The sequence below is a fragment of the Equus przewalskii genome, chromosome 14 (genome assembly GCF_037783145.1).
Source record: "Equus przewalskii isolate Varuska chromosome 14, EquPr2, whole genome shotgun sequence".
NCBI lineage: Eukaryota > Metazoa > Chordata > Mammalia > Perissodactyla > Equidae > Equus > Equus przewalskii.
Window position 1 is genome coordinate 17069981 of NC_091844.1, and position 19493 is coordinate 17089473.

General features: G+C 48.3%; 1 protein-coding gene across 3 annotated transcripts; it reads right to left on the reverse strand.

Moving 5' to 3' along the window:
• Window positions 1–56: 56 nt before the first annotated feature.
• On the reverse strand, window positions 57–18293 carry THNSL2 (threonine synthase like 2). Of its 3 annotated transcripts, none has more exons than XM_008518651.2 (9): window positions 18164–18293; window positions 14266–14500; window positions 12813–13007; window positions 12251–12403; window positions 9177–9407; window positions 5495–5643; window positions 5263–5388; window positions 3004–3155; window positions 57–2591 (listed from the first exon to the last, which is right to left on the reverse strand). In XM_008518651.2, exons 2-9 carry the CDS (start codon window positions 14486–14488, stop codon window positions 2366–2368), a joined length of 1455 nt encoding a protein of 484 aa, XP_008516873.2. In that variant the 5' UTR covers window positions 14489–14500; window positions 18164–18293; the 3' UTR covers window positions 57–2365. The 3 variants fall into 3 exon arrangements, with proteins under 3 accessions (XP_008516873.2, XP_070429769.1, XP_070429770.1); XM_070573668.1 differs by having other exon boundaries at window positions 17955–18219; XM_070573669.1 differs by lacking the exon at window positions 18164–18293 and adding an exon at window positions 16934–17782.
• Between the last annotated feature and the right edge of the window lie 1200 nt (window positions 18294–19493).

The following is a 19493-nucleotide window of genomic DNA, read 5'->3' on the forward strand; positions in this document are numbered from 1 at the left end:
GCGAGCCGCATATATAACTGTAAATGTCCTTGTAAAGGAAAAGGAAACAGATGGAATTAATTTTGAAAATATATTTTATTTAACCCAATACACCACAATACTATCCTTTCAACATGTAATCAACATAAAATTGTTAATGAGATATTTTATGTCTTTTTCATTCCAAGTCTTTGAAATCCGATATGTATTTTACAGTTGTGGCATATCTCACTTAGAACACTAAATTTTCATCAGAAATACTGATCTGTACTTCATAAAATTTACAGCTGAAAAAGCAGATTCACATACCTGCATTTCTCCAACTTTAAAAGTTTTCCATTAACTGAATCAATAATAGTTTTGAAATTTAAATGTAAATTAATTAAAACTAAATTAAATCAAAAATTCGGTTCCTTAGTCACACTATTCACATTTCAAGTGTTCCACAGTCCCATATGGCTAGTGGCTCCTGAATTGGACAGCGCAGGACTGGGTCATGAAATCAGTAGGAGGAATACAGCATGCCCCTGTGAAAATAAATCACACTCACTGTGCCAGAAAATTATTTGCAAACTTAAAGTCTCTGGCCAGGGTTTTCCAACTTAGAGTGCGCAGAAGACTTGCTTGGGGAATTTGCAAGAAATACAGATGCCCACCCCACACCCAGAGAGCGGCCTCTGAAGGTCTGGGGTAGGGGCCTGGAGTGTGCATTGTGATGAAACCCAAGAGCTACTCTTTGAGAAGCACTGCACAGTGTGGGCAGACACATAATCACAGCAGAGCTGTACCCCTGGTTCCCAGCTGGTTACAGGACACACCAGGCACTGTGCTCAGCCAGGACTGCCAAAGATGGGCCACAAGACAAGCCACTGGAGTATGTAGAGAAAAGAGGTTTTATTATTATTCCTTCATTCCTATTTTAGCCTATGGTCTGTGTAGTTTATGCATAATTTAGTATACATATGTTGGGAAAACATACTAAAAAATTTTTAATCAATAGGGGCAAATCCAAAATGTTTCAGCCCATTGTGTGAAACAATGGTTCTTATCGTCAAGAAGCTTTGAGATGGGGAGATAATGTCTAATGTGGCTAAACAAAAAACAGGATAGAAGGAAGGGCCGCCCTGTAGAGTAGTGGTTAAGTTTGCGTGCTCCGCTTTGGAGGCCAGAGTTCACTGGTTTGAATCCTGGGTGCAAACCGACACACCACTCATCAAGCCATGCTGTGGCGGCATCCCACATACAAAATAGAGGAAGATTGGTACAGATGTTAGCTCAGCGACAACCTTCCTCAAGCAAAAAAAGGAAGATTGGCAACAAATGTTAGCTCAGGGCCACTCTTTCTCAAAAAAAAAAAAACACAGGTAGAAGGAAATGCACACTTTAAGAAAGCTAAGGACGCTCTCCATGAGGCAAGTGCAAGGTTGAAGTCATGGGGAGAGAACAGCATGAGTCATGCTTTCAGAGGAAAGAACAATTTGATTTCTCTGGGGCAGTGTGATTATGGAGGCACTTGGACTTTATTTAGTGGTCGATGAGGGATCATTGCTTCTTGCTGGTATGACATATGCCCTGGTTTAATAAAGCAGGTGAACCCAATATATGAGCAACAGGGTAACTCGACTCAAGTGTATACTTTAAGGTGCATGCTTTCCACACAGGCTGGATCTGGTGATCCTACCACCCTTCGATGCTGTGCGCCACCACCACCCCTGCCACCTGCCCCACTGCCTGCTCTGTCTGCTGCCCCCCTCAACACTGGGCCAGTCTGGAGCAGCTGGTGGATGGACCACATACCACAACACCACCATCACCACTGGGCAGCCACCATTCTCTGCCTACAGGCCACGCAGAGTCACCATCACACTGAACATGCACTTTTATTCCAGGGATTCCCAATATTCTAACAGGGTGGAAGTTCTGACAAGGCAGGCCAAGACCTCTGGATCTGGCTTGGGGATAAACTAAGGCTCGGAGACCATGAGCCCCAGGCCTGTGTTAATGGAGTGAGCAGCCCCCACCTGCACAGGTTTAGGGTCTGGGGTCCTAAACCCTGGAGGCGAGGTCGACTCTGTGCCCAAGGCTCTTCGTCTGCAGGCCCTGAAACATTAACACGCAGCAGTGATGCTCCTGCACCAGCTGGCAGTGGGGGCGCACTCCAGCAATCATCCACACCCCCCACCCGGCATCCCCAGCGACCAGAGGACACCACCACCGCGAGAGCACAGAGCAGTCATGGGGCAGAGTGAAACCAGCTGGCTCAGACCCCCTGAGAAGCTCCTACCCTCTTAACTCAAGACTCTTAACGGGGAGAAGGTATACAGAGCAGCTCAGAGGGCACACCTCCCTGGCCTCAGAAGCCCAAAGGAAGCCAACTCCAGCCTGGCTATTCCCAGGCATTCAGGCAGTGATCCCTCCACTGCCGGCTGAGGTCCTCAATTGTGTCCCGAAGCATCAGTGTCCAGTCGTCACCCCTCCGCATTGGGGTGCAACGTGTCTCCTTGTGCTCCAGGGCTAGGATCTCCAAGGGAGTCTCTGGGGTCAGCCCGGCAGCCAGGACAGCTTCGGGGAACTTGGCTGCAGAGGCGGGGGCCAGACAACACCGGGGAGGGCTGTGGGGGGGTGGAGCAGGTGGGAACAAGAGGGCGGGAGACAATAGAGGGACAGGTACAGAAAGGAGAAGGGGAGGCGGGAGGAGAGGGGACATGGGAAGGTGGGGGTAGGGTGGGGCACGGAGGAGAGAGACAGATGTTTGGTGCCTTGAACTCACCTCTACAATGACTCTGCTGGGAAAATTGCTCCCCCCGTTGGAGGCCCATCTCTACCACCACCTCTGGCAGTGGTTCCCTGGGACATCTACCACACCCCCTCTTTTTGGACCACAGTTCTTGGGGCACCGTGCCACAACACCCACCATGCTTAGTAAAGACATTTGTTCACACTCGCATTTCCTCTGCTTGGAGAGGAGGAAGGTCCCTGAAAGTCAAAGGGTCCCCCAGTGACCCAGGTGCCCCCGGCCCATACCTGGGCTGCTGCCCGTCTGTCTGCTGGTAATGGTAGCTCACGGCCACGGCCGAGTGAGGGCACAGCAAGTACTGGTTCTCTTCCCAGCAGCGGCCCATGGTCTGGGTGATGGTCTCATTTGACACCGACTCAGACGTCACCACCTCTGAAAGCTGACAGGTCCCAGGGTCAGAAGCATGGGAATTGGAGTGGGGGGGAAAGTGGGGAAAAGGTGATAAAAAAACCCACCACATAACATAGCCACATAAACACCAGAGACTCAAATGAAATGTTTAGATCAACAGCTCAGATTCAGCTCAGAGAAAAATCTGAAGTTTCCCAGGTTTAAGCTGATTTACTCAACTTGGAGCAAGGACAGGTTTGAGTTTCAGGTCAATAAATTTAGTTAGATTTAGCTAATGAATGAGCAAATTAGTGCATAGTCCTGTTCGACAACTTGAGGGAACACAGAAGGTTAAGGGCATTCAAACAATCCTGGCACTTTGTTGTTGGTGCTCCCCCTGCCTGTGGGAACACCTCCTGTCGGGTCCCACCCAGCTCGTGTAGCTCCTCCTCCAGGAAAACTCCCCACTACCCTCAGACAAACGAAGACTCCCTTCTCAGCGCCCCTGGGTGCGGATGGCTGATTTGATCATTCTGTGAAAATACACTGTGGATGGTTAATTTGATCATTCTGTGAAAATACTGTGTGCTTTGGATGACCCAAACACCCTGCAGGGACTCAGTTATACATTGTTTATATAGTTACCTGTCCCATTAGGGTTCACAGAGGACAATGAATCTATTTTATTTATCTTTGGATCTCTAGCACCTAGCACAGTTCCTGGCCAGGGGGATATGGTATCTGTCTTCATGGAGCACCTCATTTACATGAGGAGAAGGAATGTGGATGTCAAAAGAAACCATTAACCAAATAAGTTGATCTTTGGCTGTGTTATGGTCTGAAAGTTTGTGTCCCCCTCCAAAATCACATGTTGAAATCTTAATCCCAAGGTGATGGTATTTGAAGGTGGGGCCTTTGGGACGTAATTAGGTCATGAGGGTGGAGCCCTCACGGATGGGATTAGTGTCTTTATAAGAAGAGGCCAGAGAGCTGGCTAAATCTCTTTCCACCTTGTGAGCACACGAGAAGGTGGCCATCTGCAACCTGAAAAAGGGCCCTCCCCTATCCCAGCCACGCCGGCACCCTGATCTCAGACAGCCAGCCTCCAGAACCGTGAGAAATAAATTTGTGTTGTTTATAAGCCACCCAGTCCATGGTACTTTGATATAGCAGTCCAAACTGACTAAGACAGGTTGCATCAAAAGAAGCATGGACTCCAGAAGACAGAAATTCCACTCCAATCTGCATGCGCGGCTAAGCCCAGAGAACTGTAGCCAGTTCTGGGAACAACCCATTAAGATGGGCATTGACCATTCAAAATTATGTCATGTAAGGGATCACTGAAAGAACCAGGAAGGCTTAGTGAGGACGTGAAAATCCTCTTCAAATACGGGAATCAGACTGCTCGCCAGTGCACAAACTAGACGGAGCAGACTCTAGCTCAACACGAAGAACTCTGTAATGCTTAAAAACTGATGTGAGGTAGTGAGGTTCTGGTTACTGGAGATACACACAGTCTGGATGACCACTTGGTGGGAATGTGGTAGAGAAAATTAAAGGCAACTTCAACATACGAAATCTTTTTTTTCTCACATAAAATAAGTGACCATCACCAGGTGGCATTAAAATTAACAGCAATCCCTCCCATCTGGATTCCTACCACTCTGAAGAGAGAAAATTTCTCCTTCTCCTTTAAAAAAAGCTAACAGGACAATGGTCTCTGCTCATTCTGGATGGGCAAGGTGGTTTCCAGTTGTTGCTAATACTGGAAATCAAATCAAGAACAACAATAAATACAAATAATATTTAATATATCAAGCCCTATCTTTCCAGTAGTATACAAAGTACTTCATGGGTATTATTTGACTTAAATCTTCAACAATGCTATGAGGTAGGCATTCTTATTATCCCCATTTTACAGATGAGGAAATTGAGCCACAGAGTTTAAGAAACTGGTCCAAGGTCACAGAGCTGGCTTGGAGTTGAGCCCTGTATGACTCTAAACCAATACTCTCTGCGGCCTCTCTTCATTCAATAAATGAAGCCATATAAAGTGAAAGCAAGTGTCCCCTTCTCTCGAACAGCTTTTCAAGCCCCATGTCTGATCTTGTGGCTGCAGCCTTTCCTTTCTCCATGGTGTGTGGGTGGTGACTCACCTTGCTGTGCAGGTCCTTGGGTAGACTCACACTTTGGGTCCTTTCAAACTGCTCCATGAGGGCTCTTGTCACCTGGCTGTCAGAGCCAGAGAGCAGCCAGAAGATCCTCTCCATGTTGTAGGGCACCTGGGCAGAAAGGCAGGGTCCCAGGAGTCACACTGACCTCAGCCCTTGTCTGTCCCCACCCAACCAACACCTGGGCCAGACGTGCACACCTCCCGACAGGTCCCACCTGAATGTCCATAGCTGATGCCAAGGTTGGTTTGACAGCCTTGGACAGAGAGAAGTCTCCTCGCTGGACAGTCCTGTGGATGATGTCATTGCGGTTCACTGCCACAACCAGGCGGATGGGCAGGCCCATCTTCTGAGCAATGCACCCAGCTTAAGACGAGAGAGGAGAAGAACAATGGTTTCTTAGACGTGGCACCAAAAGCACAAGCAACAGAAGAAAAACTAGACAAACTGGACTTCATCAAAATTAAGAAACTTTTGTGCTTTTTGAAGATTTTGTACTTCAAAGGACACTATCAAGAAAATGAAAAGACAAGGGGACCAGCCCCGTGGCCGAGTGGTCAAGTTTGCACGCTCCACTTCTGCAGCCCCGGGTTCACCAGTTTGGATCCTGGGCACGGACCCACACACCGCTCATCAAACTATGCTGTGGCAGCATCCCACATAGAAGAACTAGAATGACCTACAATTAGGATATACAGCTATGTACCGGGACTTTGGGGAGAAAAAAAAAAAAGAGGAAGACTGGCAACATATGTTAGCTCAGGGCCAATCTTCCTCACCAAAGAAAGCAAAGCTTAAAAAAAAAAAGGAAAATGAAAAGGCAAGCCACAGAATGGGAAAAAAAATTTGTAAATCATATAGCTGATAAGGCACCTGCATCCAGAATATATAAAGAACTCTTACAACTCAACAATAAAAATACAAATAACTCAATTAAAAAATGGGCAAAGGACTTAAACATTTCTCCAAAGACGATATGCAAATGGCCAATGAGCTCATAAAAGATACCCAATAGCATTAGTCATCAGGAAAATACAAACGAAAATCACAATGACACACCACTTCATACCCACTAGGATGGCTAGAATCAAAAAGCCAGATAATAACAAGTGTTGGTGAGGATTTGGAGAAATTGGAACCCTCACACATTTCTGATGGGAATGTAAAATGGTGTGGCCATTTTGGAAAACAGTCTGGTAGTTACTCAAAAAGTTAAGCATAGAGTTACCGTATAACCCAGAAATTCCATTCCTAGGTATACGTACTCAAGAAAAATGAAAACAGGTCCACACAAAAACTTACACACATATGTTCATAGCAGCATTATTCATAATACCTAAAAAATTGCAACAATCCAAATGTCCATTAACTGATGAATAGATAAACAAAGGTGGTATACACCAATGGAATATTATTCAACCATACACAGGAATGAATACTGATACATGCTAGAACACGACGAACCTTGAAAACATTATACTATGTGAAAAAGCTAGACAAAGGGGCCACATATTGCATGATTCCATTTATATGAAATGTCCAGAATAGGCAAATCTATACAGACAAAGTAGTAGATCAGTGGTTGTCTAGAGCTGGTGGGAGGATGACGGGAAATGGGGAGTGATGAGAACCAGGTTTCCTTGTAGGGTGATGAAAATATTCTCACATTTATTCTGGCGATGGTTGCACAAATCTGTGAATATACTAAAAACTATTGAATTGTATACTTAAACAGGTGAATAGTATGTGTGTGAATCATATACTAATAAAGCTGTCACCAAAACAAAGAAGAAAGAAAGAGGAGGAGAATGCCACCATCCTCCGATACTGTCCTCTGTGCCACCCACTGTCACCCACTGTCACATGCTCGCTACATTTGCAGATGAGAAAATCATCTGCATCTGGGAAGCTGAAATGACCCATCCAAGTCCAGCTATGTGGCAAAGTAAGGATTCACGCTCGGTCTGTCTAAGTCCAGAGCACATGCTCTTGTCCCCTGACTCAGTGTCCTAGAACCAGCGCCTTCAGACTGCATCTCCAGGAGAGGCACCAAGGGAGGACAGGGCGGCACCACTGGTCCACCCTAACAGCAGTTTCTGTTTGCATGGAACAAACAGGAAATTCCTCCCCTTGAGAGATGGAGAGCCCAAAAAGGAAATGTAGTTTAGGACGGTTGTACCTTCTATGAATGGTTTCTCTCTGGTGAGTAGTCAAGGGGAGTTAAGGATAACCAGACCACCCTAATATTGCTCTTGATTTTGCAAAGCACTTTCACATTCTTACTTTACTTGACCCTTTTGTAAACATCATGATATCGTCATATGACAGAGGAGGAGTGGAGGCTCAGGAGGGTCCATGGGATTAAGGTCAACAGCTAGTTCTTTAATTTTCATTATTTATTTATTTTTTGGTGAGGAAGATTGGCCCTGAGCTAACATCTGTTGCCAATCTTCCTCTTTTCTTTTTTCTTTTCTCCCCAAAGCCACAGTACATAATTGCATATCCTAGTTGCAGGTCATTCTAGTTCTTCTTTGTGGGATGCCAGCACAGCATGGCTTGATGAGCAGTGTGTAGGTCTGCACCCAGGATCCGAACCGGCGAACCCCAGGCCGCCAAAGCAGAGCACATGAACTTAACCATGCAGCTGCGGGGCTGGCCCCAAAAGCTAGTTCTTGATGGAGCAGGGACAGATAGGAGGACTCTCTGCAAATGTCTATTTTGTGCCAGGCACTGTGGTTGGCCTTGGGACACAAGCAGGCTCCAGGTGGCGTCATTCACTGGAGTGTGGTGGGCTTCATCCCACAGGTGGTGAGAAGGCTGAGTCATCCTTGCCTAACTACCAGCTCACCTTTCTTTCCATCCCTGTGTTAGTGGGAGAAGTCAGGAAGACTCCTGACCACTACAATGCTTTCCTGGTGTCACCTAAGCCATCTTGGTGCCCAGGAGAAGCAATGCCACTGACAGAACCATCAGAAACGGTAATTCCCATGAGGAGGCAGCCTAGCAAGCTGGCGAGGACGCAGGCTCTGGAGCAGCCTGCCTGAGCTGTAATTCTGGCTCCGCTATTGACCGGTGTATAACCAGAGACAAGCTGAATAACTTCTCTGTGCCTCAGTTTCCTCATTATAAAGTGGAAATAATAGTACCATCCTCCTCATAGGCACATGTGAGGACTAAATGAGTTAAAGACATGAAAAGCACTTGGAGCAGTGCCCGATGGTTGACAAATGAGTGCTCGATAAATGTTAATTACTATCGCAGATAACGATTTTACTGCCATGTGGCAATACAGCACTTTACCCTTACAAAGGTCACATACAGACATAAAGAATCTTATTTGTGCCTCATAGCAGTCCTGAGAGAGATGATAAGTGGTCCAATCTCCCTTTTATAGCTAAGGAGTTGAGTGTCAGGGTCCGCCCCACAGCCACTTAGTGAGGAAAGGACAGAACTGGGGCCAGAACCCCAGAGCTCTTGCTGCCTCACACAGTCTCAGGGTGGTGCGTCTAGGAGTGGGGACACACTGTGCCAGACGAGCCACTTGTCCTCACAGCAGGCACTGGCAAGGATGGGAGTAAAGTCTGTATTTCTAGAAGGGGGCACTGCCAGCCAGGCACAGCACGGAACCTTGACCTCATCTCTCCACACTCTGCTGAGCGAGGGTCAGGTCAGGCGGGCGGAGCGCATCATGGTTAACCCATCGTTCTCCCCCTGCAGCAAGAGGCCGGGATGTCCCCACGGGGCATCAGTGGGGAGCTTCCTGGGAGCTTCTTCTGTGTAGTTTCCCATCACCTTCAGAATTCGGACTCAATCTTTCTTCTCACAGTTGCAGCTAAAGGGCAGCTGGAGGGACTGCAGCCACAGGTTGGAAAGCCCATTTCCACCCAAGGTCTCCTTACCTGCAAGGTTCCCAGTGGCCCCCGTTGGCACAACCACCTCCACGGGGGGCAGGGGGTGTGCGTCTAAGGATGGCACACACTGAAAGTAAGCGAAGAAGTGGTGGGCCATTTGCACGAGGACCCGGGACCAGTTGATTGAATTCAGACTCATCAGATTGTGCTTCTTGACAAAAGCCACGTCAGCAAACACGGCCTTGATGGGCTCGTCAAGCTCATCGCTGTTTCCCTCCACTGTCAGGGGAGAGGGGAGAGGGCAGCTATCAGGAGCACAAAGAACGCCAGGTGGTCAGCACTCGCCTGCAACAAGGCCCTTGCAGGCTGAGCCCATCCTGCTGGGACCCTCGCTCGGCTTTGGTTTCTTCACTCTCACGTGGCTTGGCCTGGCTTCCTAGACTCACAATTAAGCTCCTCAAGGATAGAAACCATGTCTCATATTCTCATGGTCATATTTCCAATGTTTCTACCATTATATAAAGTAAGATATGAAGTATCAACCTTTGGGATATTGGGAAAAGAATTCCTTTTTGTACTCCATGCCTACCTCCTCCACTCTATGGGAAGAAGGAGGAATGGTTTATCTGATTGTGACATGGTGAGAGGCTGATCCTTTACTCCACGATCCTCTATTAGCGGTTAGGGAGGAAAGAGTCACTGTTGCCCTGTGCTCTGCCCTTCTGCCCTCATTTAGGCCACAACGGTGGGTGTTCTGCTCTCTGCTCCTCCATGGGCGTGGGCAGGACTTCTCCTCCCTGAGCTGGATGAAGTGTTGGGTAAATTTATGGATGAACTGGCTACTGGTCCACATTGCATTCTCCAATCCAGCTCAAGCAGCAATCAAGCCACTATTGATCTATCTGAAACCTGGGTCTATTTCTCCACTGAATCCAAACTTGGAGGAGAGGGGATAAGATTCACTGGGGGAAGTGCCAGAGTAGGCACTAAGGTTGTTATCCATTCCACCCTGCACTACCGTGTGGCAGCAGTAACACTGGGGATTGACTCTAGATCCACACACATGGGGATGTTTGCTGGGGTTCCAGGAAAAGAGTCACTGCTTTTAAGGGAGAATCACAGGAAGAGAGAAACTTGGTTACCTCCAGTAACTATCATATGCCACAAAAGGAATGAGCCTTCGGATTGGGGAAGGTGGAGCAGAGAATGCAAAGAACCTGGGTCCCTGAAGACACTGTTGAGTCAACCAATGGGGAGCTCACCCCACCTCTGGACTTTCAGTTGTATAAGCTGGAAAACATTCTTGTACAAGCTGGTCTGAGGTGGATTTTCTATTACTTGCACCCAAAAACATCCCAAATAATATATAATTAACATGTGCAGATTATTCCGTGCTTAAGAAGAACCAAGTACACAATGTACATGGAAATTAATGACTTTATAAAACAGTGCCCATCCCTACTCTCTGAGCTCACCAGTCTAAGGAACAACACATATTCACTGTTAGCTCCTGAACTAATACACCTCCTTGAAACCAAATCAGAAGATTCTAGAAAGCAAAGGAAGAACTTGAACAGTGATGCTAAGAAACAATAACTAATTTCTTTAAAGTCTGCTGCTTTATCTTCTTGAAGCTTAGAACACATGCAAACAGAAACACCCCTTCAGCTCCAGCAATAACACATTTCTGACAAACTGCACACATCTCACCCACTTTTATGCCACTATTTTGCAACTGGGCACCATTATCCAACCCACGGTCAGGAATGGAGCTTCCATGCATGCCCTTAGGTCAAAGCCTTACTATATCCGTGTATGAAGGGAGAAGGGAGTAGGCAGCAAGACAGAGGTACAAAAAACTATTCTCTGCTTTGATTCTAGGAAAACATGGTCCTAGATCCATAACTAGCAATTTTGCTGCTTGGGGTATAAAAGAGACCCTCAGGAGCCTGAATATTGTGCGTAAAATCTTGCAACGACTGCAGAAAAATGCAGCCAAACATGGGCAATTACCAAGACCAGTGTGTAAGATTTTGCTGACACCTGCATTAGCTAAACCATGACTTTTTCACTGGAATATGTATGTGCTCGCTAAAGAAAAGAGCACGGGGGGCTTGTTGCTCACTCTTGAACAAATGGACAAAGGATATTCATGCTACTCCCATGGCTAAGGTTTGTTTTCACTGTGCTTTTGCTCCCTGACAAAAGTGGTGTTATATAAAAACATCTGCTATAGGATTATACCAGGAGGCCAGGCCAGTTGTAGAAGAAATGTCTTCTGCTCCCACATTTGCTACCCTGCCAGATGAGTGACCAAATCAAGCCAGGCCTCCTGGACAGCTCACCCAGGGCTACAGCATACAAAAACCTCACCAAGACCCCTACCTTGGGGCTACCTGGAGTCTTACAGAGTATGAAAGGGGGAAATAAAAATGTCTGCTTCCACTCAAACTCCTGTCTTTCTCCACTCTTGATTTCCATAATGATTAAATCCATTCGGAAGAGATGGCCTGACATTAAAGGAGATGATTTTTTGCTTTTCCCTAAGCATGGAAGGCTACAATTCGAGATGTGGCTCAGGAAGGGCTGTCACCAGCAATGAGTGCCATTGAGTAGCTTTCTAATTTAAATATTTAGACCTGCTAACCAAGTGCATGGCTTAGTCTTTACTATGTTGTCAGGGAGGGCACAAGCTGTCAATAATAACGACACGTTCTCTTAAAATAATTATTTAGCATGTTTGTGCTCTCTAAACCTCATTGCCCTGGGACAAAATAGCTGCCTGTATACACGGCCCCAGCAGGTGGAACCTGCATGGAGGTGGCATTCTTTGGGGTATAGTTTTAAACCTGCACTTCCTAGGTTGTACTGTCAGTATTGGTTTGCGCACCTGTCATCTCCAATAGTTTACAAGACTATGTAGCCAAGAGCCTGCCCAGAGCTAAACCAAGGCATATACCAACCTCAAAACAGGACTGATGAAGGAAGGGAGGGAGAGAGAAAGGGGAGGAGGAAGGATGGTCAGCTAGTCAATTGACCTGTTTTGTTGCAGGCCATCTCCCAAAACAGACCCACCCAAGGCAGGGCCATGTTGTCCCTGGAGCCTCTGTGCCAGAACTCACCTCCAAACACATGGACATTCTCCTTGAGCACTGTTGTCATCTGGAGCTCCTGAATCTTCGTGCAGTGACCCTTGGGCAGCAGAACGATGATGTCCACGTTCTTTGCCCCTTGAACACTCTCAATGGCAGCACTCCCTGTGTCCCCAGATGTTCCTGAATGGGAAGAAAGAAGAACTCGTCCCTTTAGAACAAGGGAGATGGAAAAGGAAAGAAATGGTCCCTCAAGCATTGTTGCCAAATGAGGCAATATCTGCTTTCAGATACTTAGAAGGTAGGAACCTAGTACTTAATCTGGGGTCCATGAACCTCCAAGAGACCGGTGGATAGAACTCAGAGCATCTATGAACTTGGTACCACACACTCCTACGTATTTTATATATTTAAAAATATTATTCTGAGAAGGTTCCATGGCTTCCACCAGACTGTCAAAGGGGTTCATGGCACAAGAAAAGGTTAAGAATCCATTTCTAGAAGAACCGGTAACACAATCCCTGACAGACAGCATCCTGTAGGTAGATACCAGGACACAAGGGGCTCCAGTGCTCACGCCCACAACACACACCCACAACCACGGTGACATGCTTCTTCCTTTTCTCCAGGAAGTACTGCAGGAACTGTGCTGTGCAGCTCAGGGACAGGTCCTTAAACGCATACGTGACCCCATGCCACAGCTCCAACACGTTCAGCCCGTTCTTCAACCTGGACAGATGGACCACCTCCCTGTGGCGGAATCTGCTGAAGCCTCGGTCAATCAGATCTGCGAGGGGAGGGGTTGGACAGCAGGTAAAAGGCATTATATTTCCCTAAAGTTCTCTCTCAGTCTCGTTACACTTTTGAATTTGACCTCTCTATCTCCAGCTACCAGATAAAAGGCCAAAAATTTTTATCCTAAATGGTACTGTGTATGAATGTAATTGTATATTCCTAGAAAAAACTCTGGAAAGACATGCACCAAACTATTCAGAGTCCTCATAGTGATTCCCCCAGAGAGCAGAACTGGTACTGTAAGACTTTCATTTTTCACTTTATAAACTTCTTCATCATTAGATTTCTTGTGAGCATGAATTCCAATGGAGGTTCAGTTAAAGTCATGTGACAAACAAATCAATGTCTCATCTCTTCTAATTTTCCTTCCTAAAGATACGATGCTGTTTTTGGTTTGTTTGTTTTTGCATTACTCAGTCTCACATCTGTGCTCCCAGAACCTTGGGATGGTTTACACACAATCCTACCCACGACAGGACAGTCTAGAGCAGCGCTTCGCAAACTTTAATTGGCAAACCAGTCACCTGGGACCTTAAAATGCAGATTCTGGTTCAGTAGGTCTGAAGGAGTCTGAGAATTCTAATAAGCACCTAGGTAATGACATCAGTGCTGGTCTTTGGACCACATTTTGAGTGGTCGTCTTCTCCTTCCCAGCCTCAAACTCTCACCATTACATTATGGATTATATCATATATTTGGCCCAGGGACCACCAGGACTAGCATCATCTGGACACTTGATAGGAATGCAGAATTCTCAGGCCCACTCCAGACCTATTGAATCAGAATTTGCATTTTAACGAGATCCCCCCAATCCACAGGCACATTACAGTGTGAAACAAGCTAGTCCAGGACACTCTCAAAGTTCCTGCTGGAATCACCATTCAAGGAAATAAAACAGCAAACTGACGGTCTGGGAGCTTAATATGCAGGAAGAAAAATCCCAACATTCAAGCTGGAGGCTTGAAAAGGTGTATTAAAAATAAACTAAAGGAAAAAAACTTTCTGCAGATCATTTCGGTATTCATTTCGCTGGAGGTGGGAGCTGGAATAGATGAACTCTTTGGGGATATTTCTGATTCTGGAATTCCAGAGCCTGGGAAAAAACCCAAAGTTTGGGAAATGTGACTAAAGATCTCCTAGGGATTGGGTAATGAATTTGCAACTCCGTGGCGGGCTAGGCTGGCAGGGGTGGGAGGGGGAGGGGAGGGGAGGGGCTAGGCTGGCAGGGGTGGGAGGGGGAGGGTGCTCACCATTTAAGTCATCTCTTGGAATGAGCTCAGGGCCAATGAAGAGGGCGCACAGCTCCTTCACCAGGCTAGGGTAGGAGAGCACACTCCACTGACGCAGGGTCTCTCTGCACAGCTGTGGGAGCTCCTCAGGCATGAAGAGGCCCCCGTCGGGTGCATAGCCAGAGAAGAGGGCCCCCTCAAAGTCGACCCGTGGGGTCATCCCCCGAGTGCTGATGTACCACATGATCCTGGGGGCCTGCAGAGGGGACAGTCCCAGAGGCACCTGGTCTCAAGCTCCAGCATCCCGTAGGCAAAGCTGATGTATACACAGCTCCCTCAGCTAGCTCTTGAACCATCACTCATTGGGGTGAGTGCCCCAGACTGGGAGCCTGGAGCCCTGCCTCAAGTCTCGTGCCAGTTTCACGTGGGACTCTGTAAATCGTGACCCCCTTCAATCAAAATGAGGCAATTCCATTGACCTACTACCTTGGGACAGGGTCTACCAGAGCAAGCCAGGAAAGGAGAAAGCTTGGTCCTCACTGGTGAGAAAGAAGGCCTTGGGTGGGGAAATAGCAATAACAGGCAACCACCATTTTGATATCCCTCTTGATAAGCAGATGACTGCTATACTTGGTCATACACCCTTTTGGGACATGTTTGAGTCCACTTCTGCTCAAAAAATAACCACCTTCAGTGTTTAGCAACATTGCCTATAATCTCGTGGTTCCCAATTCTGATCGTTTGTTGGAATCAACTTGGGAGCTTTAAAAAAATACTCCTACCTGGGACCCTACGTGGGTCAATTGAATTAGAATCTCTAAACAAGAGGCTCCTCACGCGAGTCTAATGTGCAGCCAGGGTTAAGAATGGGGGGTCAACTCATCCCAGTTTGCCTGGGACTTTCTTAGTTTTAAAACTGAAAGACTCATGTCCCAGGTAACTCCTCAGTCCCAGGCAAACTAGGACAGTTGGTCATCCTAGTTGAAAACCAGTGCCCTCCCTTCAGCCTAATCCTAGAAGAATAGTTACAAGTGCTGACACATATTACCCTTAATACTGTCCAGCCACGGCTAATTGGCCCTGTGTGGACACAGAGCTCTCTGACTGGGGTGGGGGAGGTGTCCAGGGCACCCTAAATCTAACTTTGGTCACAGTTCCACAACAATTAGGTTCCTAGGAGCCAGGTGCCATGTCAAGGAGCTGGACTTGAGCTCTGAACACCTTTCTCTGGATCATGGCTATGAATTCTGGGAGCTCCGACTTTAAAGCACCTCTTGGGACGAATTTGACTAGACGTAGCTCTCAGAACCAGCTTGGACTTGTTTCTGTGTCAGGGCCAGAGGGGAACCCCTGCCCTCTTGGGGAAGCTTTCCCCTATAAGAAAGTGTATGAGCTAGCCTTGACCTGGAGGAATTCTGGTTTCCTAAGCTGTGGCTCTAACACCTCTGAACCCATTGCGAGTGCTACGTGGGCTGCCGTGTGCCACTCCCACGCCTACAAATACAAGAGCACCCAACTTAGAGACAGTGTGGAACAAGGAGACAACAGTGACTCCATTTGGTACTCTGGACTCCGTCTTGTTAAAAATACGAAATTGTGCTGAACTTGCTGACTTGCCAAAAGGGAGTTATTGCTGAGAAAGGCCTTTCTGAAGGACTGTGTGAAAATATACTTTTTCTGACAGCAACAAGACGTCCTTGAGTAAGCCAAGAAACTGTAACAAATTTTCCCTCCCCAACAAAAAACTGAGGTAACTGTTCTGGGCTCTCTTTTTTTGCTAATAAAAACTTACTTTTACTCCTCAAGGAGACACTTTTTTGGCTGCTGCTGGAACCCATGTTCCCAGAACTGCAATTCTAAGACCCTAAACAAACAGTCTCCTTTTGTTTTACAATTGCTTCTTTTTTCTAAGCTGACGCCAGAGACAAGTTTGATTGTCCAAGTCATGAATCTTTTAAAAGCAAAAGTGGATACTACTAATAATTATGCTGGGACAATGTGTAAAGCCAGACCTGTCTCAGGCAACCCTGGGACATATGGTCAGCCTGAATAGGGGTGTCTGTCAAAGAAATTAAATCAGGGTAACTTCAAAAGCCAACTGCAGAGCCAGCCCTGAGGGCCTAATGGTTAGAGTTCAGCACTCCCACGACTTCAGCAGCCAGGGTTTGGTTCCTGGGCGTGGAAACACACCACTCATCTGCCAGTAGCCATGCTGTGGTGGTGGCTCACACAGAAGAACTAGAAGGACTTACACCTAGAATATTCAACTACGTACTGGTGCTTTGAGGAGGGGAAAAAAGGAGAAGGATCAGCAACAGATGTTAGTTCAGGGCAAATCTTTCCCAGCAAAAAAAAAAAAAAGCCAACTGCAGCAGGAAGCAGGCCCAGTGTTTCACAGAACACAACAGGGGTAGGGGGCCAGGGGCCAGCAGTGCCTTCAATAAGAGGAGGAATTTCTGAAATTCTGTGGCAAGGGTTAGACGCAGTGCAAACTGCCTAAGACCCTAAAGTAACAAGATGGAGATCCTGCCGGGCCACTTCTGGGGACCAGACCACAGGAAAGGAGACAACTGGCCTGCCAAAGTTGCCAAGCCATGAGGGCAGGGGCGGGGCAGGCAGGGCTATAAGGGACTGTGAAAGAAAACATCTGCAGAATGCGCGTCCCTGGGTGCCGGGGACCACAACACACCTGGGCACTGGGCTCTCTTGCGGGTTCCCCACTTTGAGGAGGACGGGCACAAACCGGCCCAGGAACAAAGGCGAGGGCCTGACACCGGGCTCTGCACAATTCAGTGTAAGGCCGCACTAATCATTACAGCACACTAAGCAGCCCCCAGCTGGCTTCACAGGGGAAGGACGGCCCGTGTTCTGTCCAATGACCCCAATGGGCTGCATTCTCAGGCCGATAGGGAAGAGCTACAGAGAATAACTATCACTAGGTTCAGTGTAAGGTAAACCAAATAGAGCAGTCTAGAAGCAGAAGTAGCCGCCACAGAAGGTGGCGAGGTCGAGGAAGAAAATCAAGCACTTTTGTTGGACCGTTGTATGGGCGCTCCAAGCATCCGACGGGAACTGGACGGAGTGATCTCTGGCGCCCAAGATTTAATAATTTGCCCTTGTGACTCCTCTGGACTCTATTTCAGAGTGGAGACATGTCAGAAAAACTCTGACCGACAACCTGGATGAATAACAAGGGAAAGAGGAGCCGGTCCTAAGGTCGGGAAACCTTTCAGGAAGGGCTCCTCCGCGTGGCTCAGAGAGGTGAAGAGATTTGGCGTGGGGGGAGGGTGGGGACTTGGACCCCAGCGGCCAAAGCCCCGCCGCCGATCGTTGATCGCAGACTGCGCCCCTCTGGGTGGAGGTCCCTGCAGGCCCGAAGCAGGCGCCTGCCTCTCTACGGTCACTGGGCACCAGTCCTCCGCTAGGCAGACCCTGGGCCAAGAAGGTTTTGATGAGGTCTGCAGCGTAAGGCTCCACTCCCAGCCTCTGAGAACCGCAGACTTCTCAGTTCCAGGGCTCTCCGAGAACTGCAAAAACCCTGCAGAAGGTACGAAACATCGGCAACCGCAACCCTCCCGGGTCCTCCAAGTCTGAGCGCCCGAACTAGAGGTTGCAGAAAGGGGGCAAGGAGGCCGACACGACCACGTTGAAGCCAGGGTCGAGCGCAACCGCGAGAAGTTCAAGAGCTCAGACATAGCGCTACCGATTACCCTGGGGAGGGTGCCGCGATCGCCAGGAGGGGACCCAGGGAAGGGACCCGGGGCCGAAGCGCGCGGGAAGTCTCGGCCGCCGGGGCCCCCGCACGCGTGGGGCGGTCACCGCGGCGAGCGAGCAGCGGAACCCCAGCCCCCGTCCCGGAATCGGCTGGCCTGGGCCCGAGGGTCGGGGGTCTGCCTGGGCCGGGGCCGGGTGGGGTTACCGGGTCCGGGGCGCCGGCGGCGGCTGGGCGCGCAGCTGGGCTGCGCGGCTCCGGACTTGCGCGCTGGGCTCGGCGGGCGGGGCGCTGGCTTCCGGGGGGAGAATGAGAAGGGCCCCGGGGCGAGGAGGCCAAGGGCGGAAGGAGCGGCGTGGGAAGAGGGGGAGGAGGGGGCGAAAGGGAATAAGGAGGGAGAGACCATTTATTCCTCACACGGCCTGTTTTTAAGGCACTTTGCTAAGTGCTTTATTCACAGTCTCTTAATCTTCATTGCAGCCCTGGAAATATCATATAACCCTATTTTTCAGAGTAGAAAACTGAGAGCAAGGTGGAAAAAGAAAGGCCCTTATCTGCTTGGGGCTTCTTGCTTCTCGTCTGCAAAATCAGACACTGGACAGACTCCTTGTCTCTCAAACTAGGGCTAGCACATTAGGAGTTCAGAATACACGGGATACATGACATCGTTTTAGCTCAAAAATTCTTTCTAGAAGAACACTTTTTATTAAGCATGGATCTATTCTAACGTCAAATGGCTCCCCAATTTATTTTAAAGAAAAAAAGCAAGACGCTTAAAAAGAATGTCCTCCAGATAGGCCAAATGCCCGCGGATTCACATTCATCCTCTTGAGTCCCCTCCCGCTGAGGTGGCAAAGTTTGAGGAGCAGGACTGGACAGATGCTGGCTGAGGTTTAGTTGGTGCCTCTGGGCTGGACCTGGTCACTGCAGCAGGCCCAGGTGGGCTTCATGGGGACAGAGGGCATGGATGGCTACCCACTGGTGTTGAGGGTTCACCTTCCTTCCCCTTATTTATGACATTCTCCTAAACCTGTGGTCTCTGCTTTCTCAAGTTACCTACTCTCCAAACTTTGGCCTACACATGGTGCCCTTTTGACATGTCCACACGAGTCCATGCACCCTCCCTTTACTGACTCCAGTCTGGGTGGGTCTCAGATTCTGGAAGAAAGAGTCTGATTGGTCGCTGCTCAGCTAATGGATTATTGTCATGGAGTTCACACCCAGGCCAAGGGGGCCATTCCCAGAGAGTGATATAGGCCAGACCCCCACAGGGTCTCCAGCCTCTGCATCAAGTACGCTTAATCACTCAAAGGCCAGGGAAACTGAGGCCCGTGGCAAAAATGCCATGCAGCAGTGTTTCTTACAGTGCTCAAAACCAACCAGGATGGAGTCTCAAAAACCATCACAAGGACAAAAGTACCTTCCACAGAGTTCTCCAGCCAGGCACCTTGCCAGACTCACAGAGGCCTGCAGGACTTCTTCAAGATCCTGTGAGCAGGAGGAGAGGCCAGCAGCTCTTCCGTGAATTGTCATTTGA